Genomic DNA, 19230 nt, shown 5'->3' with positions numbered 1-19230 from the left:
GGGCTGGTGTCATAATAGTCTGTGGTTTGCAATAATCTATGGTCTGTGCAGCCCTTTGAGACTCTTTGTGATTAAGGGCTATACAAATAAACATGACTTGACTTGAAGTTTGTTGTGTGGGTTTTTATCATAAGGCGTCTCAATAATGAACATAGATGGTTAAATGAGCTACCATATAAAGTATTATTTAATGATTTACAGCCAAAGCGTCTGTTGGTGTGACACATTAACTGAGAACTGTAAAATGGTGTGCGATATATACTGGACCAAACCCATCAGTCATATTTTTATAATCTCAGTTTTCCATGTGATAATCAGCAAGTGGAATACATGAAATTGTATGTGTTCTATTTTATATCTGTGCCATACAAGGCTTGCGAGCCATAGGTTCCTAAACCCCTGTTGTAGATATTTTAATCTAACTGGAACATGTTAAAGTAACACGTTTTAAGTAATCCCTCCTCGGTAATCTCATTACACATAATCCCAACCTCAACATAACCATCAGCACAGGAGGAGGTTTTAGTCACATGCGACCTGAAATTGAAATATCTTGTCATCTCAAACAAAGTAAAATAAATCTTTGTAGAATCATAAAATGAACTTGAAATGACCTCCTTTCGTAAATGTATGACCTTTCGTTTTCCTTTCTCGCTTACCATGAAGAAGGACCCAAATATGCTTTTTCATCTCATGACCAAATGAAACAGTTTGAGTCACAGAAGTACTACTGTGGGGTTGCATTGAACTGCTGAGCGGCGCTCAGATGCATAAAAAAGACTGCCATGAGCCTCACAGCGGCCGTCATTGTTTCCGTGCAACACAGTGAATAGTAATTAAATATGCCACTTATGCTTCACTGATTCACTTCCCTCGCAATTTTGATGCTCAGCTGAATACATTTTTCTGTGCAGAAGGGCCGTATTGTATCTAGTATGGCCTCATTTCCAGGGCAGAGGCTTGGTGTGGGGGAGGGCAAAACGGAGGGATGGGGGGAAGCACCCCGCAAGGACATTGTGCTTAACGTCACTAAATACCTTCAACGCCACATTGTCCTTTCCAGCTTGCAATTAGTCGAGTTCTCTTTACAAGAAACGGAATTGACCCTTTTGTTTACTTTTGAAAATGTATTCAAAATATGTTTTTATCATTTGAGTAATATTTTATTTCCAAAAAGTCCCCCACCCCCTTTTGTGACGGCCTTTACTGCGACCACCGTGGCTGGACAGTCACCAGCAGAAGAGACTCTTTGCCCTGCCCTCAGGCCTGTTCAGCCTGTGGATCTTCTTGTGGAGGAACGCCTCTTCGTTGGCTAGGACGGGGAGAATTAGGCAGGCGATGTGGGTTTGCTTGCCCTGTGTAGGGGCTTATCTTGGGCTAAGCTGAAGGACTAATAGCAAAGCCAGCCTCCGCTCCAGCCAGTCTGAGGGCATATAGAGCCATCTGTCCACTTTGTGGATAACTGACAACAAAGGAAGTAAACAGTAAACTCGGACAACAAACTAAAAGGTTATTCCATTTGGAGCAGCCAAAGAAGAGGAGTCTATGGTTTGCATATGAGGTCAGTATTGAGTATTTTCTAATTCTTTGTTTTGCGTTAGGCCTCCATCAGGAGGTGTGATTACAAGATGCTGGGTATTTACTGTGTACTTTGAACCTCCAGCAGTGTTGCAGACAACTGTAATGCTTCTAATGAAACAATAAGCGAGGATCTTTGCACAAATTGAAAACTCCTGTCTTCCATTAGTAAGGTAAAACAGTTTAGGAGTCTTTGTTTTGCTCCATTAAAGTAACTTAAATAACCTTATAAACTCAAACCTGAACTGTAAGCTACTTTCTCCTACTTTTTTTCAAAAACATTATATTTTAGAAATCACAATACATGCTTCCCTAAAAAGCATTCACTGTGTTTATGAAGAGTCATTATTTTAATCAATGTGAACCTTCATCCATGTAGGTTGTTGCTGGCTGAATTACTAATTTAATTGTGTTTATGATGTTGCGTACTCTGCGTCCACCATTGTGCACCAATGTTTTGTTCGGAAGTCTTGAGTAGGCGCTTGCCAACGAGAGGTGACAGAAATAGGTCAAAAGGGTTTTAGCATTAACTAAACAAATCCTGGCCTATAGGATTAGGAGGAGATGTTGCTGTTTATTTGATGTTGCCACTGTAATTTTATAATTTACACAAAGAAGGGTAAAAAGACTTATTGTTGACAGGAAGACAACCACAAAGCTATTAATGTTATTTGGTAATTCAGTCAAAATCCATTCAGGATACATGGCAAGATAATTTCAAAGCAATGTCGGAAACAAACCTGTGAAATTATTTTATTAAATCCTGGTAACTGCACCAAAATAAAGGTAAAAACCGTTTTGTTATCTTTGAGGTTTGTAATGGCAGCGTCATTAATTGGTTGATGTAAGTATACGAACAGGGATCTGTGGGTGGGCCGATAGTCATGTATTACAAATGCTGTATACACAAAATCCCATGCTAGGACCAAATGAATCTGGATTAAGAAGTACACCAATAACATGAAGTCACGCTATCGCCCTCTTAGAGTACACTCACTTGGGCTTGCGAGGTTCAATCAGAAGACAAGAGACATCATAGTTTGTTTTTTAAAATGAGAAATAAAACTTTACTGGTAACAATCTATTTCAGCAAAAATATTTCTGTCTCTCAATATGTTATTAGCAAAAATCTCCAGCATTGAACGCCTCCAAACAGTCTTCATTGGTCCCGAATAGACAACAAAGAACCAATTCACAGTCTCTTCCAAGCTGAAATTGTGTGCTAGTACATTGGAGACCATCACACACATATCATTTGATTGTCGTCTATAGACAGAGGCGTCCTTTGTGTCCTATCATATCCGAGGGAGTCACACATCTTGTATTAAGCCGAAACCAAAGACTTGGTCCCATGTGAAGATCGCACCTCGTGATAGGCTTATCTTCCTGGTGCTTGGGTCTACAAGATCAGGAGGAAAACCTCACAGGCCTAGACTCAGTCCCTTGATGAGGTTCTAAACATATTTCCAGATAGAAATCAATTTTATTTCTGCTGGAGATCTGTAGAATGATGATGATACAGGCACGTACTTGTTATGAAAGCAATTGCTCTTGTGTTATTTTACCATTCAGGCATTCCCTCAAAAAGTTACTGTAGCAAACGTATAATACATTTCCTCAGGCAGCAGCTGTATTTTGTAATTGGACGCTTGTAGCAGGGAAAGTAATGATTGAGAAAGGTTATTTTGAAACACTTTTCATTCATCACAAAGAGTTTAACTCTCCTGTGAGTTAGTTTTGGAGATGTGTTGAAAAATTACTTTTTGCACCAATAGAATAGAAGGACTTTATTCACATTTTCAACCTTTATGTGACACAATCATATTATCTACGTTTGACGGAAATAAGATCTTGTTGAATACTTTATTTAACACAGATGGATAAAAGCTGCTTGTTTTTCAAATCACTCTTTTTTGAATGAATTACGAACAGACTTTGGACTGCCACGGTACCTTTGTCTTCTGTTTAAACTGGCAAAGCAACGGCATTAGTCATGATTAAAAATATTATTATCATTATATAATTAATATGTGGAAACACTACGGAGGATCTGCAACAACAAAAAAGTCAGTTATCAGTGCACGCACAAGGACTTTTGATGTTCTTTTTCATTTTCGTCTTTGTAGCAGCCGGTTAGCCTGGCACAAATATTAGAAGTCTCTTAAGACTGCAAGTAAATCACTTTTCAATGAAAACACCTTTAAGGGTACATTGTGTAGATGGGCAGCACAGCGGAGCAGTGGTTAGCGCGTGTGCGGCACAATTCTGTGGTCATGAGATTGAACCTCCTGTGAAGAGTTTGCATGTTTTCCCCGTGCTTGCGTGGGTTTCCCTCAGGCACTCCGGTTTCCTCCCACTTTCCAAAAACATGCATGTTAGGTTAATTGGCTGGTCCAAATTGTCCCTAGGTGTGAATGAGTGAGCGAATTATCTCCCCCTGTGTGCGACTGGCTGGTAACCAGTTCAGGGTGTCCACTGCCCGAAAATAGCTGGGATGGGGTCCAGCACCCCCGCGACCCCACTGACGATAAGCGGTGCAGATAATGAATAGATGGATGGATGGATGGATGGATGGTGTGTAGATGGGACTGTATTGTCTAATGCAAACAAAAACCAGTACCAAATTAGCTCCGTGTAGCAGCAAGATACCAGACAAACATGGCGGCGACTACTAGGTATGAATTTTCCTATGTAAAAGAAATAAAGATTTCTTGACATTTGAATAGTTATAAAAATTAAGATTGGTATAACAGTTCACATAATTTTGCCTATTTTTCAAAAAAATGTTTTTTTATTGGATGGAATTTTTTATTGTACCACTAGAAGGTACTTAATATTACACACTGTCCCTTTAAGTTAAATGTTTTTCTTTATCAAATTTATGCAAAGATCACTTGTTCATTGCTTAAACTTTGATAGAAATGTAGCGTACAAATAGATCTCTTCCCTAAAATCTTTAAATCCATTTGCAGAGTGTTTACCATAAAGGAAGAAAACACAGGGCATGTCTGAGAGTGAAGAAATGGCCTCAGACGGGAGCCTGAACGTTACATTGACACTGAGGCTGTTGATGCATGGAAAGGTAATTGACCAATGTTGAATAGAGAGCGCCATTTTTGTGGTATTGAAGTGCATGTTGTAATAAAGGTTTTGATGTGATTTAATCCTTCTTTCCATAACAGGAAGTTGGAAGTATAATCGGAAAGGTAGGTTGATTTTTGGAAAAAAAACATTCTTCACTGTATCACTACCATGAATGGAATTAGTAAGTTAACTTTCTTTACTTACAGAAAGGTGAAACAGTGAAGAAAATGAGAGAAGAGGTGAGATGTAAACATTCTCACTTGGCATGTTTTCACAGGTCTGCATGGAACAGCATAGAAATTAGATTGAATGTTTTGTTTTGTCCCCCAGAGTGGCGCTCGCATCAACATATCAGAGGGATCCTCTCCTGAGAGGATAGTAACCATAACAGGACCCACAGAGGGAATTTTCAAAGCTTTCTCCATGATTGCGCAAAAGTTTGAGGAAGTCAGTATTGCTGACAGAATTAGAATTTAAAGTTTTGTTCTAAGATTATCAATACAATGTCCATCTTCTCCCCAGGATATCACAGCGGCAATGACAAACAGCACTGTGACAAGCAACCCGCCCGTGACACTCCGCTTGGTTTTCCCGGGGAGCCAGTGCGGCTCGCTGATTGGAAAAGGAGGTTCCAAGATCAAAGAGATCCGTGAGGTAAGAAGACCCGTGTTATCCATTGTAAAGTTGTTTGCCTGCATACCGATGAGGAGAGAACAGCTTCTACCTGATGCTGTAGCATCAAGTGCCCTCAAATATGAAACACTTCAGTCAAGCCTCTGTGATTTCTCCTGCAATGCATTTTGTGGAAATGCTTTGGTAACCGCATATGAGAATCTGAACATCTAAGATTGTGCAGAGGCCGAAAACCCATTCTGACCAGAGATTATTTATGTGCACCTCTTTAAATATTGGCGCACACGTTTCTATTTACCGTGCAGCTGCTCCTTGCATGTCCATGTGATATCTGAGGGGGGGAGAGCTTCAGGTGCTTGAGACTGCATTTCAATTTTTGGCTGATGGAGTGCTCTTTCTGGCAATAAATAGCCATTTTGTTTTGTCGTCTGGCGCTGTCAAGACCACAGGGGCTCAAGTTCAGGTGGCTGGAGACATGCTGCCGGATTCGACCGAGCGGGCTGTCACAATCTCAGGCACTCCGCAGGCCATCACTCAGTGTGTGCGACACATCTGCTCCATCATGCTGGAGGTAAGCGCTGTCAAGCAGCGCTTCATGAGCTTTGCTTAGACACACGTCAGCGCGACTTTTGTGTATTTGTTCAGCCTGTTTGGGAAAAAGCCTGCATTAAAGTTAGTACAATGCACACTGACCTAGCGTAATGTTTTCAAATGGGGGGATGGAAGGACACTCCGGGGGGTAAATGAGAAAATATAATAAAATATATTAAAAGTAATTGTTAAATGAGATAATTATTTCAGATAAAATGGATTATATATTCCAAAAACTACACTAAGGAAAATAATAAACTCAAGAAACAAACTGATTTGGGTCAAGGGTACAACAATACATTACTTGAGGTTATTTTTATATTTTAATTCAAACAACCGCCCCACAATGGAAATTTTGTTTTTGTAATTTTTTTTCAAACCCAATACATTCGTGTTTTGTTCAAGACAATGTCATATTTGGTTCATTGTGTTTTAAAACCTCAAAATGAGAGTCACAGCCCCCCCAAAAATGAGTTATCAAGTCTGTCAGGGGTGTCAAAGTCAAACGAATGCATGATAAAAAAAAGGAATGAAGATAATCTCAGGGGCCGAAGAAAACTCTCTCAGAGGACGTATGTGGCCCTCGGGCCTGACTTTGAAGTACTTGCAGTATGTATTTCAAATGTGTCTTCATGTTTACAAGTTAATGATTATGTTACTATATATTTAATTATAGGTCTGGGCAAATGGCCTAAACAAATCTTTTATCAGTCAGGTTTGAAGGATATGATTTTAAATAATTGCAGATAAAAATCTTAAACCAAAAAACATGTATTTATACACAGGTGGACTGAATGAAACATAACATGCCTTACAAAGAAGAATATTTTATTTTGAATCAGCTTTAAGGCAACTTTAGAACTCATTGCTCTCACTCAAAAAAATGCTACTTATTGCATGTGTGTAATTTGCTTAAATGCCACAATTCACTCATGAGTAAGGGCCCGGTCACACAGCCTTTCACGGGCGTATCGAGGCTAAATCACAGCCAGAAATTTCTGCCTGTGAAGCAGACGCTGTTGGACGCTATGAGATCGCCATACAGACGAGATACAGCCGTGCTTTACACGCGGTCGGAAATTCACACGCGCGAAAAAGTTTTGCGCTGCTCAAAACTTTAGACCACGTGTAACCGCGGGCGGCACACGTGGTACAAACGAGGTAATGACGCGGTACAGACACGGAACGACGTGCTACGGCCGCGGCCAGGGCGTGGTTACACGCGGGTAGGACGCGAAATTCTAGCGGGTAATCGTGGGTGGAGCACGGTCATAGCACGTTTGTTCTGCGCCTGTATCGCCGTGTTATCACGTGAATTAGCGTGTGTAACGCGTGTGACGGTCAAACGCCTTTCTCCGCATATATACAGCGCGATTTGCCGAGCACACGTCAGTTGTGCTCGAGACGTCAAGGGGTGAACATGGATCCCCGTCACCGTAGTGACCTCGTCTTAATCCATTTTTGTTTCTTGACATTTCTTTTCATTTCATAACAAGATAATAAAATAAAAATGAAAAACTATTACAATAATAACATATTGGCTTCTTCGGTGCCATAGCTTGAAATCTTGATCTTCACGGGACTGTGTCTTGAGCGGTTATGATTTCTACAGCCCGGTGTTGTGCCGAGAAATGCATCCCTGCCGAGATTTGCATCCCCTCGCTACTATAACCACTTTTACTTCGTTTTATATCACTTTTATATCATTTTTCGAGAATGTGATGGCGAAGATATAACCAAAACCACTTCGACTTGCATTTGTTGGGAATGTATACAATTTAAACCATTCTGTCTTTGTATTTGTTGTGAATGTAATCGAACGGTAATGCACACCGTATATAAATCACTTTTGAGAACTGTTATGCACTCTACCATAAAGCTTATTATGCTTAAATAAGCTTTATGGTAGAGTGCATAACAGTTTCAATACGAGCAATTTGAATAGAAAAGGGCAAAATAAACATGTTACCTGCTCAAAAGTGATTTAGGTATGGTGTGCATTACCGTTCGATTACATTCACAACAAATACAAAGACGGAACGGTTTAAGTTGTATTACATTCCCAACAAATGCAAGACAAAGTGGTTTTGGTTATATGTCCGCTATTACATTCCTGAAAAGTGATATAAAAGTGAGATAAAACCAGGTCAAAGTGGTTATAGTAGCCAGGGGATGCAAATCTCGGCAGGGATGCATTTCTCGGCACAACACCGGCTCGGCAGCTTTTATACCCGTGGTCCACACGCGGAAATGACGCGATGAGGAAGCGGAACAGTCGCCAGTGTCTGTTTAGCGGGCATACCACCGATGAACGGCAGGTTGGCCAATTTTGCGCATTTTCCATCGCGGGCAACCACGGGCAAAAAAAAAATCGCAAAATTTTACCCGCGATACAGACGCAAACGGCTGTGTGACCGGGCCCTAAATAATGTTTATTAATCAGCATGAGCATAGAAACAATTCAATTTAAGTCAATCTTTTTAATTCTTAACCTTGTTTTACCATTGACCAGATTTTCAAATTGTAAACGAATCCAATTAATTCGATGAATTGCCTACCTCTGTTCAATAATGATGTATATGCAAATTCAGTGCCAAATGACTTGGCAGTGCTTTTGCAAAGAGAACCCTTTGACCATTATGCTATTATTTCCAAGATGATCATTTCATTCAGAGCACAGAATGAATTAGGTACTTAATAAGCTTTGAATCAACTCACCTTTGCCTTCATGGGGCGGCTACCAATTAGCTAGGTTATTATGTCATAATAACATGAAGAATAATTATGATAGCTGTTTTACCATATTGATTTGTATTTTTCTAAGCAAATGAGATGGAATCATTATTTCATCTTTTCAACCCTGCGGCAAGGACACTACTACCCTTATGCTTTGGAAAAAGGAAAAGTCTTGTAAGAGTTGATTTCATCTTTGGCACGCAAGGTCCATGTAACCTTTGTAAACGATTAGACTGCTATTAAAAGATTGAGCGAGGGGTATGAGTAATGTAAAATGCATCAGTCTTAGAAAGAGTTCTTTATCTAAATATTCTGGGTTTTCTGTTTGTGACCTTGTCTTTAGTCTCCTCCGAAAGGAGCAACTATTCCTTATCGTCCAAAGTCCATACCTGCTGGTGCCCATGCGGTATTAGCACAACACCACACTGCACAAGTAAGTTGCTATTTAAGTCACTTTTTGTTATTCAAACTAGAAAATTGACAATTAAAGGGAAACTATTTGTACACCTATGCTCTCTTGCTCCAGCTCACACTACCCGAAAAAAATTAAAAAAAATAAAAAAGGATCTTTTTCGTTTTTGCTATTTTTGTTTTTTAATTTGACTTGAAAGCTATATTTTATTATTTCATTTCATGTATACAATAGATATAGATAACTTAAAAGTAAAATACAAATAAGAAAAAACTAATTATTATTTTCTCGAATTTATATGGGAATACAAAGATGAGTTTTCTCATTGGCTGAAAATGTTTAAACTACAATTAAGGTTAGCATATTTACAAACATTGCAACTATAAGGGAAGTAAAATAAAACATCTGTACATTTCATTAATCTGAACATTAAGATGCAAAACAATTGTGAACTTGACGTTCAAAAAATACGAGCGTGATTAAAACGCATTTAAGAATGCAGCCAATGCGGGACGGATATTAATGACACACATTTATATCATTAATTCCCTGCAATGTGAAACATAAACAATATCATGACTCAAGCTGATGTTTTCCATTAATGGTTTTGCTTGTGTCCTAGATTTAGCACAGGCTACTTTGATTTATCAGACATCTGTTATTGAACTTCCAGCAAGGCCAAAATCGGCTTAAAACATTGGATGACACATCAATGAAATCCCATCAAACTCATTAAAGCGACTAACGATGGAAAAAATCAAGGAATAGCTTTGCAATAAGCATGCAATGCCCTAGTTGACTCTGCTTGTTTATATGTGGTTATTTTCCAAATGATGTTAAATTATGTTTTGTCTTGTACCATTTAGGCGTTTGCACTTCCAGGGCAATATGCGTTTGCTCATCAAGATGTAAGTGTGTTTATTCTTATGACTAACTCCTCCCCTTTCTTTCCAACTCTGCCCAGTCCCACCAGTTCATACGATCCCCCTTTCTCAACCTCTCTCAGCATCAATGAAACTGATTTGTCAACATAACTAACACTAACGCAAATTAGCAGCATGCTATAACTGTACATCAAAGTTTGAAGCTTGTCCTTTTTATGATCTAGTTGTAGTTTTGTAGCCAAAGATATGACTGTATTTACAGACTACTTTCATGAGATTCAGGCATGCCTTGTGAAGGAACTGTCTCACTGACACCATCTGTGATGTTTGTGAACTTCAGATTGTTTCTGCATTGTAGCTGTCAGCTCCTCTGAAATAATCCTGTTTGATTGGTTAGCTCTAACTTCCTTCCTACCCTGCAGTTGACCAAGCTTCACCAGTTGGCTATGCAGCATATTCCCCTCCCTTCCCTTGGGCAGAGCAACCCTACCTTCCCTGGTACGTACCCACGACTCCCCGGGGAAAACCATCAATCCCTCTGTTATCACTCCTCTTCCAATCACCACATCAAACAGCCTTGTTACATTCAGAGAGTATATGGGATGTCTCCATTTAATCTCCAAGGTCACTCACTCTCTGTGGCCACAATTTAACAAGCACGAGTGGCACTCTAAACACACACTTGGTGTGGATACCATGGAGACTGTATAGAAGAGGGGTCACCAACCTTTTTTAAGCTGAGGGTTACTTCTTTGTTACTGATGTGTGCGAAGGGCTACCAGTTATATATGCAATTTTTAAATAACACCTGTTACCATTTTATAAGAGGAAATTCCAGACTACAGAGTGCACCTGATTAAAAGTCGCAAAATTAAGGAGAAACTCAACTTTGTTTTTTGTGCTAGGCGGAACGGATTTGAAGTCACAGGCTTAAACAGCCATAAATATGAACTCCTACGTGTGCATTTCTTGCTTAAAAAAAGGGGGGAAAAGTCGAGTGCACAAGAGAAACACATTGACACTGTGTCTGTCTGCAAGGAATGGGAGAGCTTAGAATCATTCGCATAGCACAGCATGATTACAGCCTGTTGTGAATATACAGGCTTCTGAATTTTAGTCTGTACAGTACATTAAGTTTTATATTGAGAATATTTTGTCTCACTTTTGTCTATATACAAATCCCAATTTAATTAATTAATTGTGACCATCTGCTTAGCAAAAAAAGAATAAAATAAAAAGAATAAGCTCCATTGCATTATAACCCGTAGTGTTTACAATGTAGAAAAAAGTAGCAGCTTGTTGTCTGGAATTTATGGTACCATGTTGTTACTATGTTACTTTTTATGTTATTATAAATTTAGCTTTGGGATTGGGGCTAGAACAGGCTTAGTCCACAAAAAAATTATTCTTAAAAACGAACACTGAAAAAATATGTATTTAAAGTAATAAATAAGAATTAATGCATGTAGAAAAACTATTACAGCATAGATTTTTTATGGCAGTTAAATCTAAAATACACTCTCTAGATCTCAACCATTTTTTACAATTTTAAATTCCCCAGTAAACCACAATAACCTATCAGTGATGACCTGTTTGCAGAATCTGCCCCCGTGCTACTCAGGGGCTCTTTGGGGGGCTACCTGGTGCACCAAATTGGTGACCCCTGTTGTACACAAATGTATTGGAAAAATGATGTGTTCACAGTCACAATGAACCACATCTAGATATTTTGTTGCTATAATCGAAACACGTTATCAAAGAAGGATATGTGAAAATGACATAAATATTTATACATGTGTGAATATCTACCCATATATCACCATTTTTAATCCTCTTAAAGTGCAAATCCATTTGCTAAAAGGAATCCCAATTTCTTGATCCCCTAACCCTCCCAGCAAGCAACATTTCTCCTCAAATTCTAACAGCGTTTTTTGGCCCAGACTATCCCTGATATCATCAACCCACATTTCTAAAAAGTGACATCACTAACTGAACCTGCACCACATACAGACACCACCATACTGTACATGACATTAATTAATTTCAAGGTATTAGAACTTTAGCAGTGGAAGTATGTGACTAGAATGTCAGATATGTTCCTAGTAAGTTATTTTGACTTTTATTTTAACAGTAAAAAAATACTAAAAGTAGGTCAGCTTGTTATATCATTATAGTGGAAGCCGTTAGTGTCATGCACTTTGTTAGCGTTCTGTGTCCTACTTTGCAGGATTGGATGTATCTGCCCCCACAAGTTCACAGGAGCTGGCAATACCTAATGATGTGAGTGTCTTGTTGTTTGTGTAGCGGCAGAGTGAAAAATCCACACCAATATTCTGAATCATGTGTACTTTGTTAGCACAGTCTGGGTGCGTAGCGCTGATCACAAATGTTTGCAAACTACTAATTTGATGCCAACGTTGTGAAAGCAGTATCCTAAGGTTTTGCTTTCGTTTAATACCTGGTTATACAATTTAACTGTCTGATAATCTGTTTGCATAAAAGTACGTTGGGCATAGTGAAACAAGGAAATACTTAGCTGAAATAACAGTTACATCCATTTCTGATGTCAGCACTTAAAGGACACCACCGTTAACACAGAAGTCTTAAAAATGTCCTTATGATGGCCCAATTTAAGGCATTGTAGAAACAGCAGCAAATAAGTGAATTGTTTATTCAATATTGGATGTTCTCATTTTTGTGTCTGATGTTGCCAAAATAGGCCGCCTGTAATCTCACAATTTAAAAGAATATAGACCAGAACTAGAGTGTCCTTGTTTGCACCAGCGGCAGCCAATATCAATTTAGATTTCGCTTTCAAAAATGAAATGCCAAGACTGGCCCCAGAATTCATCTGAATAAAAATGTGTTGATTTAAAAATGTATATAATTTGCAAAACACCAGATTTTAAATTAGTTAAACAAAACATAACTGATTGGTTGTGCTACTTATAATTAGGCAATTGGTAGTGGTGTTTTAATAATCAGAATAAGCATTTAATAATTCAAATTGAACTCTTTAATTTATTTCCCTTGATTTCATAAATGTATTCATTTACAGTGAAACCTCGTTTATTACGTCCCAAAAAGAACCTGTGATAGGCGAAATTTGGGAAGTGAAAACCTATATATTTTTTTACAATTAGTGTATTATTACCCCCCCAAAAAAACACATTTTTCCAAGTTCAAGCATTTGTTTAACAAATAAAAGTTCTGCAGAGTTTCTTCTCTTTTTCACAAATACCTACTGTACTGTCAAATAATGAAAAGCGTGAGGCAGTTTAGCCAATCAGAATGCAGAAGACAATAAACAATCAAAGTAGCGAAAACAGTAGAAAGTAACTAGCCTTTATAGCGAGGGTTTACTTTAGTGACCAGTCCTACTTTCAATTGAAAACTGCCCATCACCACTGTATATTAAACATAAACAAAACAATACAGTTAATATTGACAGATTTAAAAATAAACAATAACTATTTAAATAACTTTTTTATGGAACCAATGAAGGACAATATAAATATTTACTCTTTTTTTTTTTTTTTTAAACAAAAACCTCTGCTTTTGGAAATTCATAACATGAAGGAGTAGAATGCTAATGTATGTTATTCTGTAAAGGTTTGGTAGAATCCCACAGGTTTTGCATAGTTTGGGAGAGCAGGAGCTCAGGGGGTAGATGACCAAGAGGTCACAGTTTTGACTCCTGGCTCCTCTGAACCTCTATTGGTGTGTGAGTGTGTGTGTGAATGGGTGAATGTGAATCACACTGTGAAGCCCTTTGTGACTTGAAAAGCGCTAAATAAATGCAGACCATTTACCATAATCTCTAAATATGTAAATATTTAACATTTGATTTGTTAACAGAGAACAAAGTTCTCTAAGGACCCGATATGTTGCTTTCTTTCTGTATTTGTTCCCCTGTGATAGTATTTGTGTGAAAAGGAGGAACACAATCTCATTTATTATGTACAATCTTTGACTTTTCTGCTCTTCTAGTTTATTGGCTGCATAATTGGAAGACAAGGCAGCAAGATCAATGAAATTCGTCAAGTCTCGGGAGCTCACATCAAAATAGCCAGCGCGGCTGATGGCTCAGCCATGCGCCAAGTCACAATCACGGGCTCGCCGGCAAGCATTAGCGTTGCCCAGTACCTCATCAGTGCCAGGTAAGCTATCATGCACAACCCCATTGAAATCAATGCACTCTGACACCATAGCCAACCAAGCGTTAGACTAGAGTAGATGAATTGCAGCAAAGGGTGGTCCTTATTTTTGAACTTTTGATTTTTCATCAACAAAGGCCTGGATGTGGTTTGAAACTATGAGGAAACACTTCCTGTGAAGTTTCACATTGATAGGACATATTTAAAAGGTGCACCAAAGCCATTTTGGTACAACGGTCTAATAGAGAGGTCGTTATATAAAGAGAATATTTCCAAAATGAATATTTTGACAAGCAGTGGCCAAATAATGGTGTTTAAATCACGAGAAAACATGTCAAGTGAAGTTTCAGATGGAACGGGTATATTCAAAAGCCAAGAACACCTCCGCCACCACCAGGCTCCCTGCCTTAATAACCGTCTTGTTTTCTAGATTGTGGAAGACCCGACTCAGCACTTCCTTCAAGGAGGGCAGCTGCTTTCTTATTATCGGGTGGGGGTTCAGCTGGCCGATGAGCCAGGTCTCCGTCGCTTTTATCTTTGCATTCACAGGCGCCATACTTTTCACCAAAATACTTGGATTGGCCAAAATAACATCTGAAACTGAGTAGGAGCAAAAGTAGCAATAAATAAACTATGATACTAAAATACAGTTTACCACACAAATGAGATACACATTTTTTACGTTTTACACCATATATGAATCTTTTAAGCCAAAATTTTAAACAAAAAATCATTTTAAAAGCACAGCTCTGACTGCTCATATTACCGGGCACAATTGGCCTTGGAGCACTTCTTAAATGGTTTCACACCATTCTCAGACCTTTGCTTGTCTAAATATTCGTTTTGGAAATTCTGCAAATAAGGACATCCCTTATAAATGCGGCCTCACAGAAAAAAAAATACTGATTGTCTTTGCTTTTTAACACATTGCTTCTCTCACTCTTGTTTTCTCCTCTCTCTCCATCCCTCCCCTTCTCTGTTGTCCTGCCATTTTCCCCTCCCCTTCACACCCCCATTGTCTTCTGTTAACCTCACACCGTCTCAACAACCTCTGCGACGTGACGGCGAGCAGCTTAGAGATGGCTAAATACACGATGCAGGCTGCTTCTGCAGCCACCTCAGTTGACCTCAACATGAGCTACCCTCAGTCCGCTTCTACCGCCTCCAACGCCGCTACCTCGCTAGCTGTTTTGGCGGCCGCCACTTCAGCCCCTACCAACATTAACGTCCACTCCCCTTCCACCTTGCAGGCAATCCAAAATTCCCACTACGCCGTCCCTGTTTCCAGCCTGCTTGGCATGAAAACACTTCCCGTTCTGGCTGTCCACCCAGCGGCCGCTAGCAGCCTAACACAGAATTTAGCCCCTTACACTGCTAAAATCACAACCTCTGGAGTTAAAAAGTCTGAAAGGCAGAAGTTTGCTCCATACTGACTGGTTTGACTCTAGGCATGGGCTGATATAAGATTCTGATGGTATGATAATCCATACCTGTCAACCACAGCCAATTTTTCCTCTTATTGATGATTGCAATTCCCATATCTAAACAATAATAAACTGTAAAAACACAACGCAGCACCTATCCCCTCACAGCAAGACAGACTATGTAAAATACTGCCACAATATTAGCAACCTACGGTGACGTTGCTACCAGTGACTGAGACGATCAGAATTGGAGCAGGACAAGATCGGTCTAACAAAAGTGATGAGTTTAAAATAATAAGGATTTTTTTTCTCGTACAAAAATTGTTGTACAGCGTACACAATTAGAAATGATCCAAAAATGTATGAAATACAGAAAAAAATGTTAGTTGACATGAATGATAATTATGAGCAAAAATATCACGGCATCATGGGAGTTTTTTATTTATTTCATTTCCGCAAAAAATATCCACTGTAGCCACTGAAAACATATAACAATGATATTCATTTGTAACTTTATTTATTTATTTATAAGATTTACTTTTTCGTTTTACTTCAGGGGTGTGCTAAATACAGCCCGGGGGCCAGCCAAACAAAAATGATAAAAATAGAATGCTATACACTATAAATGTGAAAAAAACAGTACTAATAAGAAAGTGTTTTTGTTCTGATGTTTTTCTAAACATTTATTAATTCTATTTATTAAGATATTGTGTATTATTTAGCGGCTCGCAGAAGTAAAATTAATTTATCCCCACAAAAATCTTGATTTGAATACTAAGCAAAAATGCTTTACCTATCATATGAATGTGCATTTTTTAAACACTAGTCGGTCAAGAAATGTGTATATATTTTACACAACATCAGCCTCACCTAAGTGGAGCTGATATGATTGTCCGCCATCTTGCTGCTACGAGTACCCCTAAAAACCCAAAGGCTGCAGAATAAAATGAGAAAAATAATGGAGCGATTTGGTCACTTTGAGTCTTAGGAGTTTGTATTCTTCCTGGCTTTGTTTTCACAATACAGCAACATCTAGTATTCAAATATTACACCGTGTCCCTTTAAATTCCAAGCAATTAAAAAAAACACTACCAAAGTAGTGTAATTGCTTTTTGAATTTTTCAGTGAAAAAAAGATCAAATTGTGAATGAAAAGGGAGATATTATCCTACTTATCTTTAATTACTTTTAACTAAAGTCGCATTTATATATAAAAACATGTATTTAAACATTTAGAGTGTTTTGAAACTAATTAGGTGAAATAGTTCTTTTACAAAGAAATATACATATAAATAATCTAAATGAGAAAAATTGAATGGGCTTTTTAGATCTTTTTTCCTCATGTATTTATGATGTATCGGATTAAAACAAAGGCGGCGCGGCGTCTGAGTGGCGGCGCATCCGCGGCACAGTTCTGAGGTCATGCGATCGAATCCTCCTGTGCAGAGTTTGCATGTTCTCCCTGTGGTTGCGTGGGTTTCCTCCGGGCACTCCGGATTTCTCCCACATTCCAAAAACATGCATCAGGTTAATTGGCCGGTTGTAATTGTCCCTAGGTGTGAATGAGCGAGTGAGTTCTCTGTCCGGCAACCAGTTCAGGGTGTCCCCTGCCCACTGCCAGGAGATAGCTGGGATGGGCTCCAGCACCCCCGCGACCCTACTGAAGATAAACGGTGCAGATAATGGATGGATGGATAATATGTTGTTGAACTGAAAAGTAAAGTTGTCTGTCTATGTGTGCCCTGCGATTGGCTGGCAACCAGTTCAGGGTGTCCCCTGCCCACTGCCTGAATACAGCTGGGATGGGCTCCAGCACCCCCGCAACCCCACTGAGGATAAGCGGTGCAGATAATGGATGGATGTTTAGACTCAAAAGGTTTGCCCACTGCTGTTTTAGTCATATATTTTTATTTCCAAACGGTAAAAGACTACCCTATAAAGAAGCCCACAACTTGATGAATATTTGTTTTAATATTAGTATTAGAATTTTCAAATCACAACCAAAATAAATCACAGATAACTAATTAGCAGTAGTTGAAACACCTTTTTTTAAACACCAAAATAAATCGTAAAACCCGATATCTGCCCATGCCTAGTTGGCTCGTAGTTTAGAGAAATTGCCCCGAATGTGTCAAAAGTTCGGCACAAGAATGCAAGGTTTAGCAGAGCAGCACATGCTTTCCTTTAATAATGAGAGCATATTAATCATAGGTGGCAGATATGGCTATTAACTCATTAAGTATCGATGCACAGTATGCAATGTGTGAACTCAGGTTTGTTTTGAACCCAGGAAAAAAGTTTTCTCATGACTTTGTGTCTCCTAGCTTTATATGAAGCTTACTCCAGATGTGTTTCCTAATATGCAATGCTCAATTTCTTGGTACCTTTCTAGACTTGTTTTTGATAAGAAATGAAATTTGGTACGCAGCAGACTGGTGAATGCTTTGTTATGTACGATACTAGCGCTTTTGTTTACTCTAGTTAACAAGGATTTCTTTATTTCTCATGTCATATTTCCCCACATTCTGTCACTCTAGGCTCTCATCAGGGCTAACAGGCTCGGGTGTTCTGTAGTAGCGTGGCACTGTTGCAGTTCTGATGGGATTATTCTAAAGCCACACAGGATTCTAGTGGATTTCACTCTGCAAAGTAATCCCGGAATGGTTCAAACAACTCATTTATTGTTTCTTATTTGTATCCCCCTCCGAACTCCATCACCATCATTTACGTCAGAAACTGACGTGGCACAGTAACTGTAAAAAATGTTTTTAATTCCTTTGTAGCGTTGGTTTATGCTTAAAAATTGCAGTTTTGTAATGCTTGATGTTTATTATATGAGTTTGGAATAAATGTGACTTTTTGTTAATAAAAAAGTGGGCGTTTTTTTTTTAATGTATACTTCATTACAGTAATCAGAATAAAATATTCGACAAGTTTTCCTCAACCTGTTTTGATCTGAGGATCACATTTTTCATTAAAAATTCTTGAGGCACACGATACATCTAAACATTTTAAAAATTAATTCCTAGGACCAGTTTAAGAGATTTTTTATTTTTATTTTTGCTTTTTTTCAAAACTTAAATGAGTATGTCCAAGGCAGGGGGAAGAAAAGAAAATAAGCTTTGTTTGTCTGTATTATTTAGGTCATAATCTGACAAGGCAGAAAAAGTCAAAAAATGAATTATTTTAGATGCAGGCAGTGGACGGTAAACACACTTTCAAATCCCAAGCGAACAAGAAACAAGTTCATATTAAAATACATAACCCTTGTAAATATTCAACAGGGGGAAGCAAAAAGAAATAAACAGAACATCTTAAGCTCTATAAAGCCCACACACAATTGCTGTATTCCAAACAGGCTGCTAGTACTGTACTGTATAGTGGAGCTACTCATTGCCCTGATTGATTTATCCCACCCTTGAACTGACCCATCTGACTGGCAGACCATATGGGCCATTAAACCCTGAAATACAGATAATCAATAGTTAATGGAACAAAAATATGATGATGGTGAGAAGTGACTTTCAACCTTAGGTAATATGTAATAGCAGAGAGCACTTCTGTATTTATGCTGAGTATTCAAAAACATTTTTGGAACAAAGCCACTATCTGATGCTGTGATAATGCTTTCCAATTTCAACAAAATATAATACAAATATTTCTTTAAATTTGAAGCACGGTCTCAGAAGATTAAAATACTGTCGGAGAATTCTTTATTTCCTGTAATGCAAT

The 19230-nt window shown here is 38.5% G+C and overlaps 2 protein-coding genes across 4 annotated transcripts in view; one reads left to right on the top strand and one right to left on the bottom strand.

Moving 5' to 3' along the window:
* The window catches only part of mocos (molybdenum cofactor sulfurase), a 36316-nt gene that overhangs the window by 11644 nt on the left and 5442 nt on the right, over positions 1-19230 (bottom strand). For both annotated transcript variants that reach the window (XR_015852534.1, XM_088351730.1), the window contains exon 3: positions 5594-5941. Coding sequence is in view for 1 of the 2 variants with exons in the window: in XM_088351730.1 (XP_088207856.1) it covers positions 5594-5710 (117 nt within the window). In the remaining variant the exon portion in view is untranslated. The remainder of the gene's footprint in view (positions 1-5593; positions 5942-19230) is intronic.
* LOC148354019 (poly(rC)-binding protein 3) lies at positions 1051-18534 on the top strand. 2 transcript variants are annotated; one of them, XM_088351733.1, is made up of 13 exons: positions 1051-1561; positions 4551-4660; positions 4761-4784; positions 4869-4901; positions 4993-5109; positions 5185-5316; positions 5738-5866; positions 8966-9055; positions 9901-9942; positions 10341-10416; positions 12146-12198; positions 13909-14078; positions 18036-18534. In XM_088351733.1, the coding sequence occupies exons 2-13, from the start codon at positions 4583-4585 to the stop codon at positions 18070-18072; spliced, it is 981 nt and encodes a 326-aa protein (XP_088207859.1). In that variant the 5' UTR covers positions 1051-1561; positions 4551-4582; the 3' UTR covers positions 18073-18534. The 2 variants fall into 2 exon arrangements, with proteins under 2 accessions (XP_088207859.1, XP_088207858.1); XM_088351732.1 differs by lacking the exon at positions 18036-18534 and adding an exon at positions 15148-17220.

Source organism: Urocampus carinirostris, chromosome 13 (genome assembly GCF_059441175.1).
Source record: "Urocampus carinirostris isolate Australia breed hairy pipefish chromosome 13, RoL_Ucar_1.0, whole genome shotgun sequence".
NCBI classification, from domain to species: domain Eukaryota; kingdom Metazoa; phylum Chordata; class Actinopteri; order Syngnathiformes; family Syngnathidae; genus Urocampus; species Urocampus carinirostris.
Note: the sequence above shows the minus strand (reverse complement) of the source record. Positions and strands in the feature narration are given on the sequence as shown.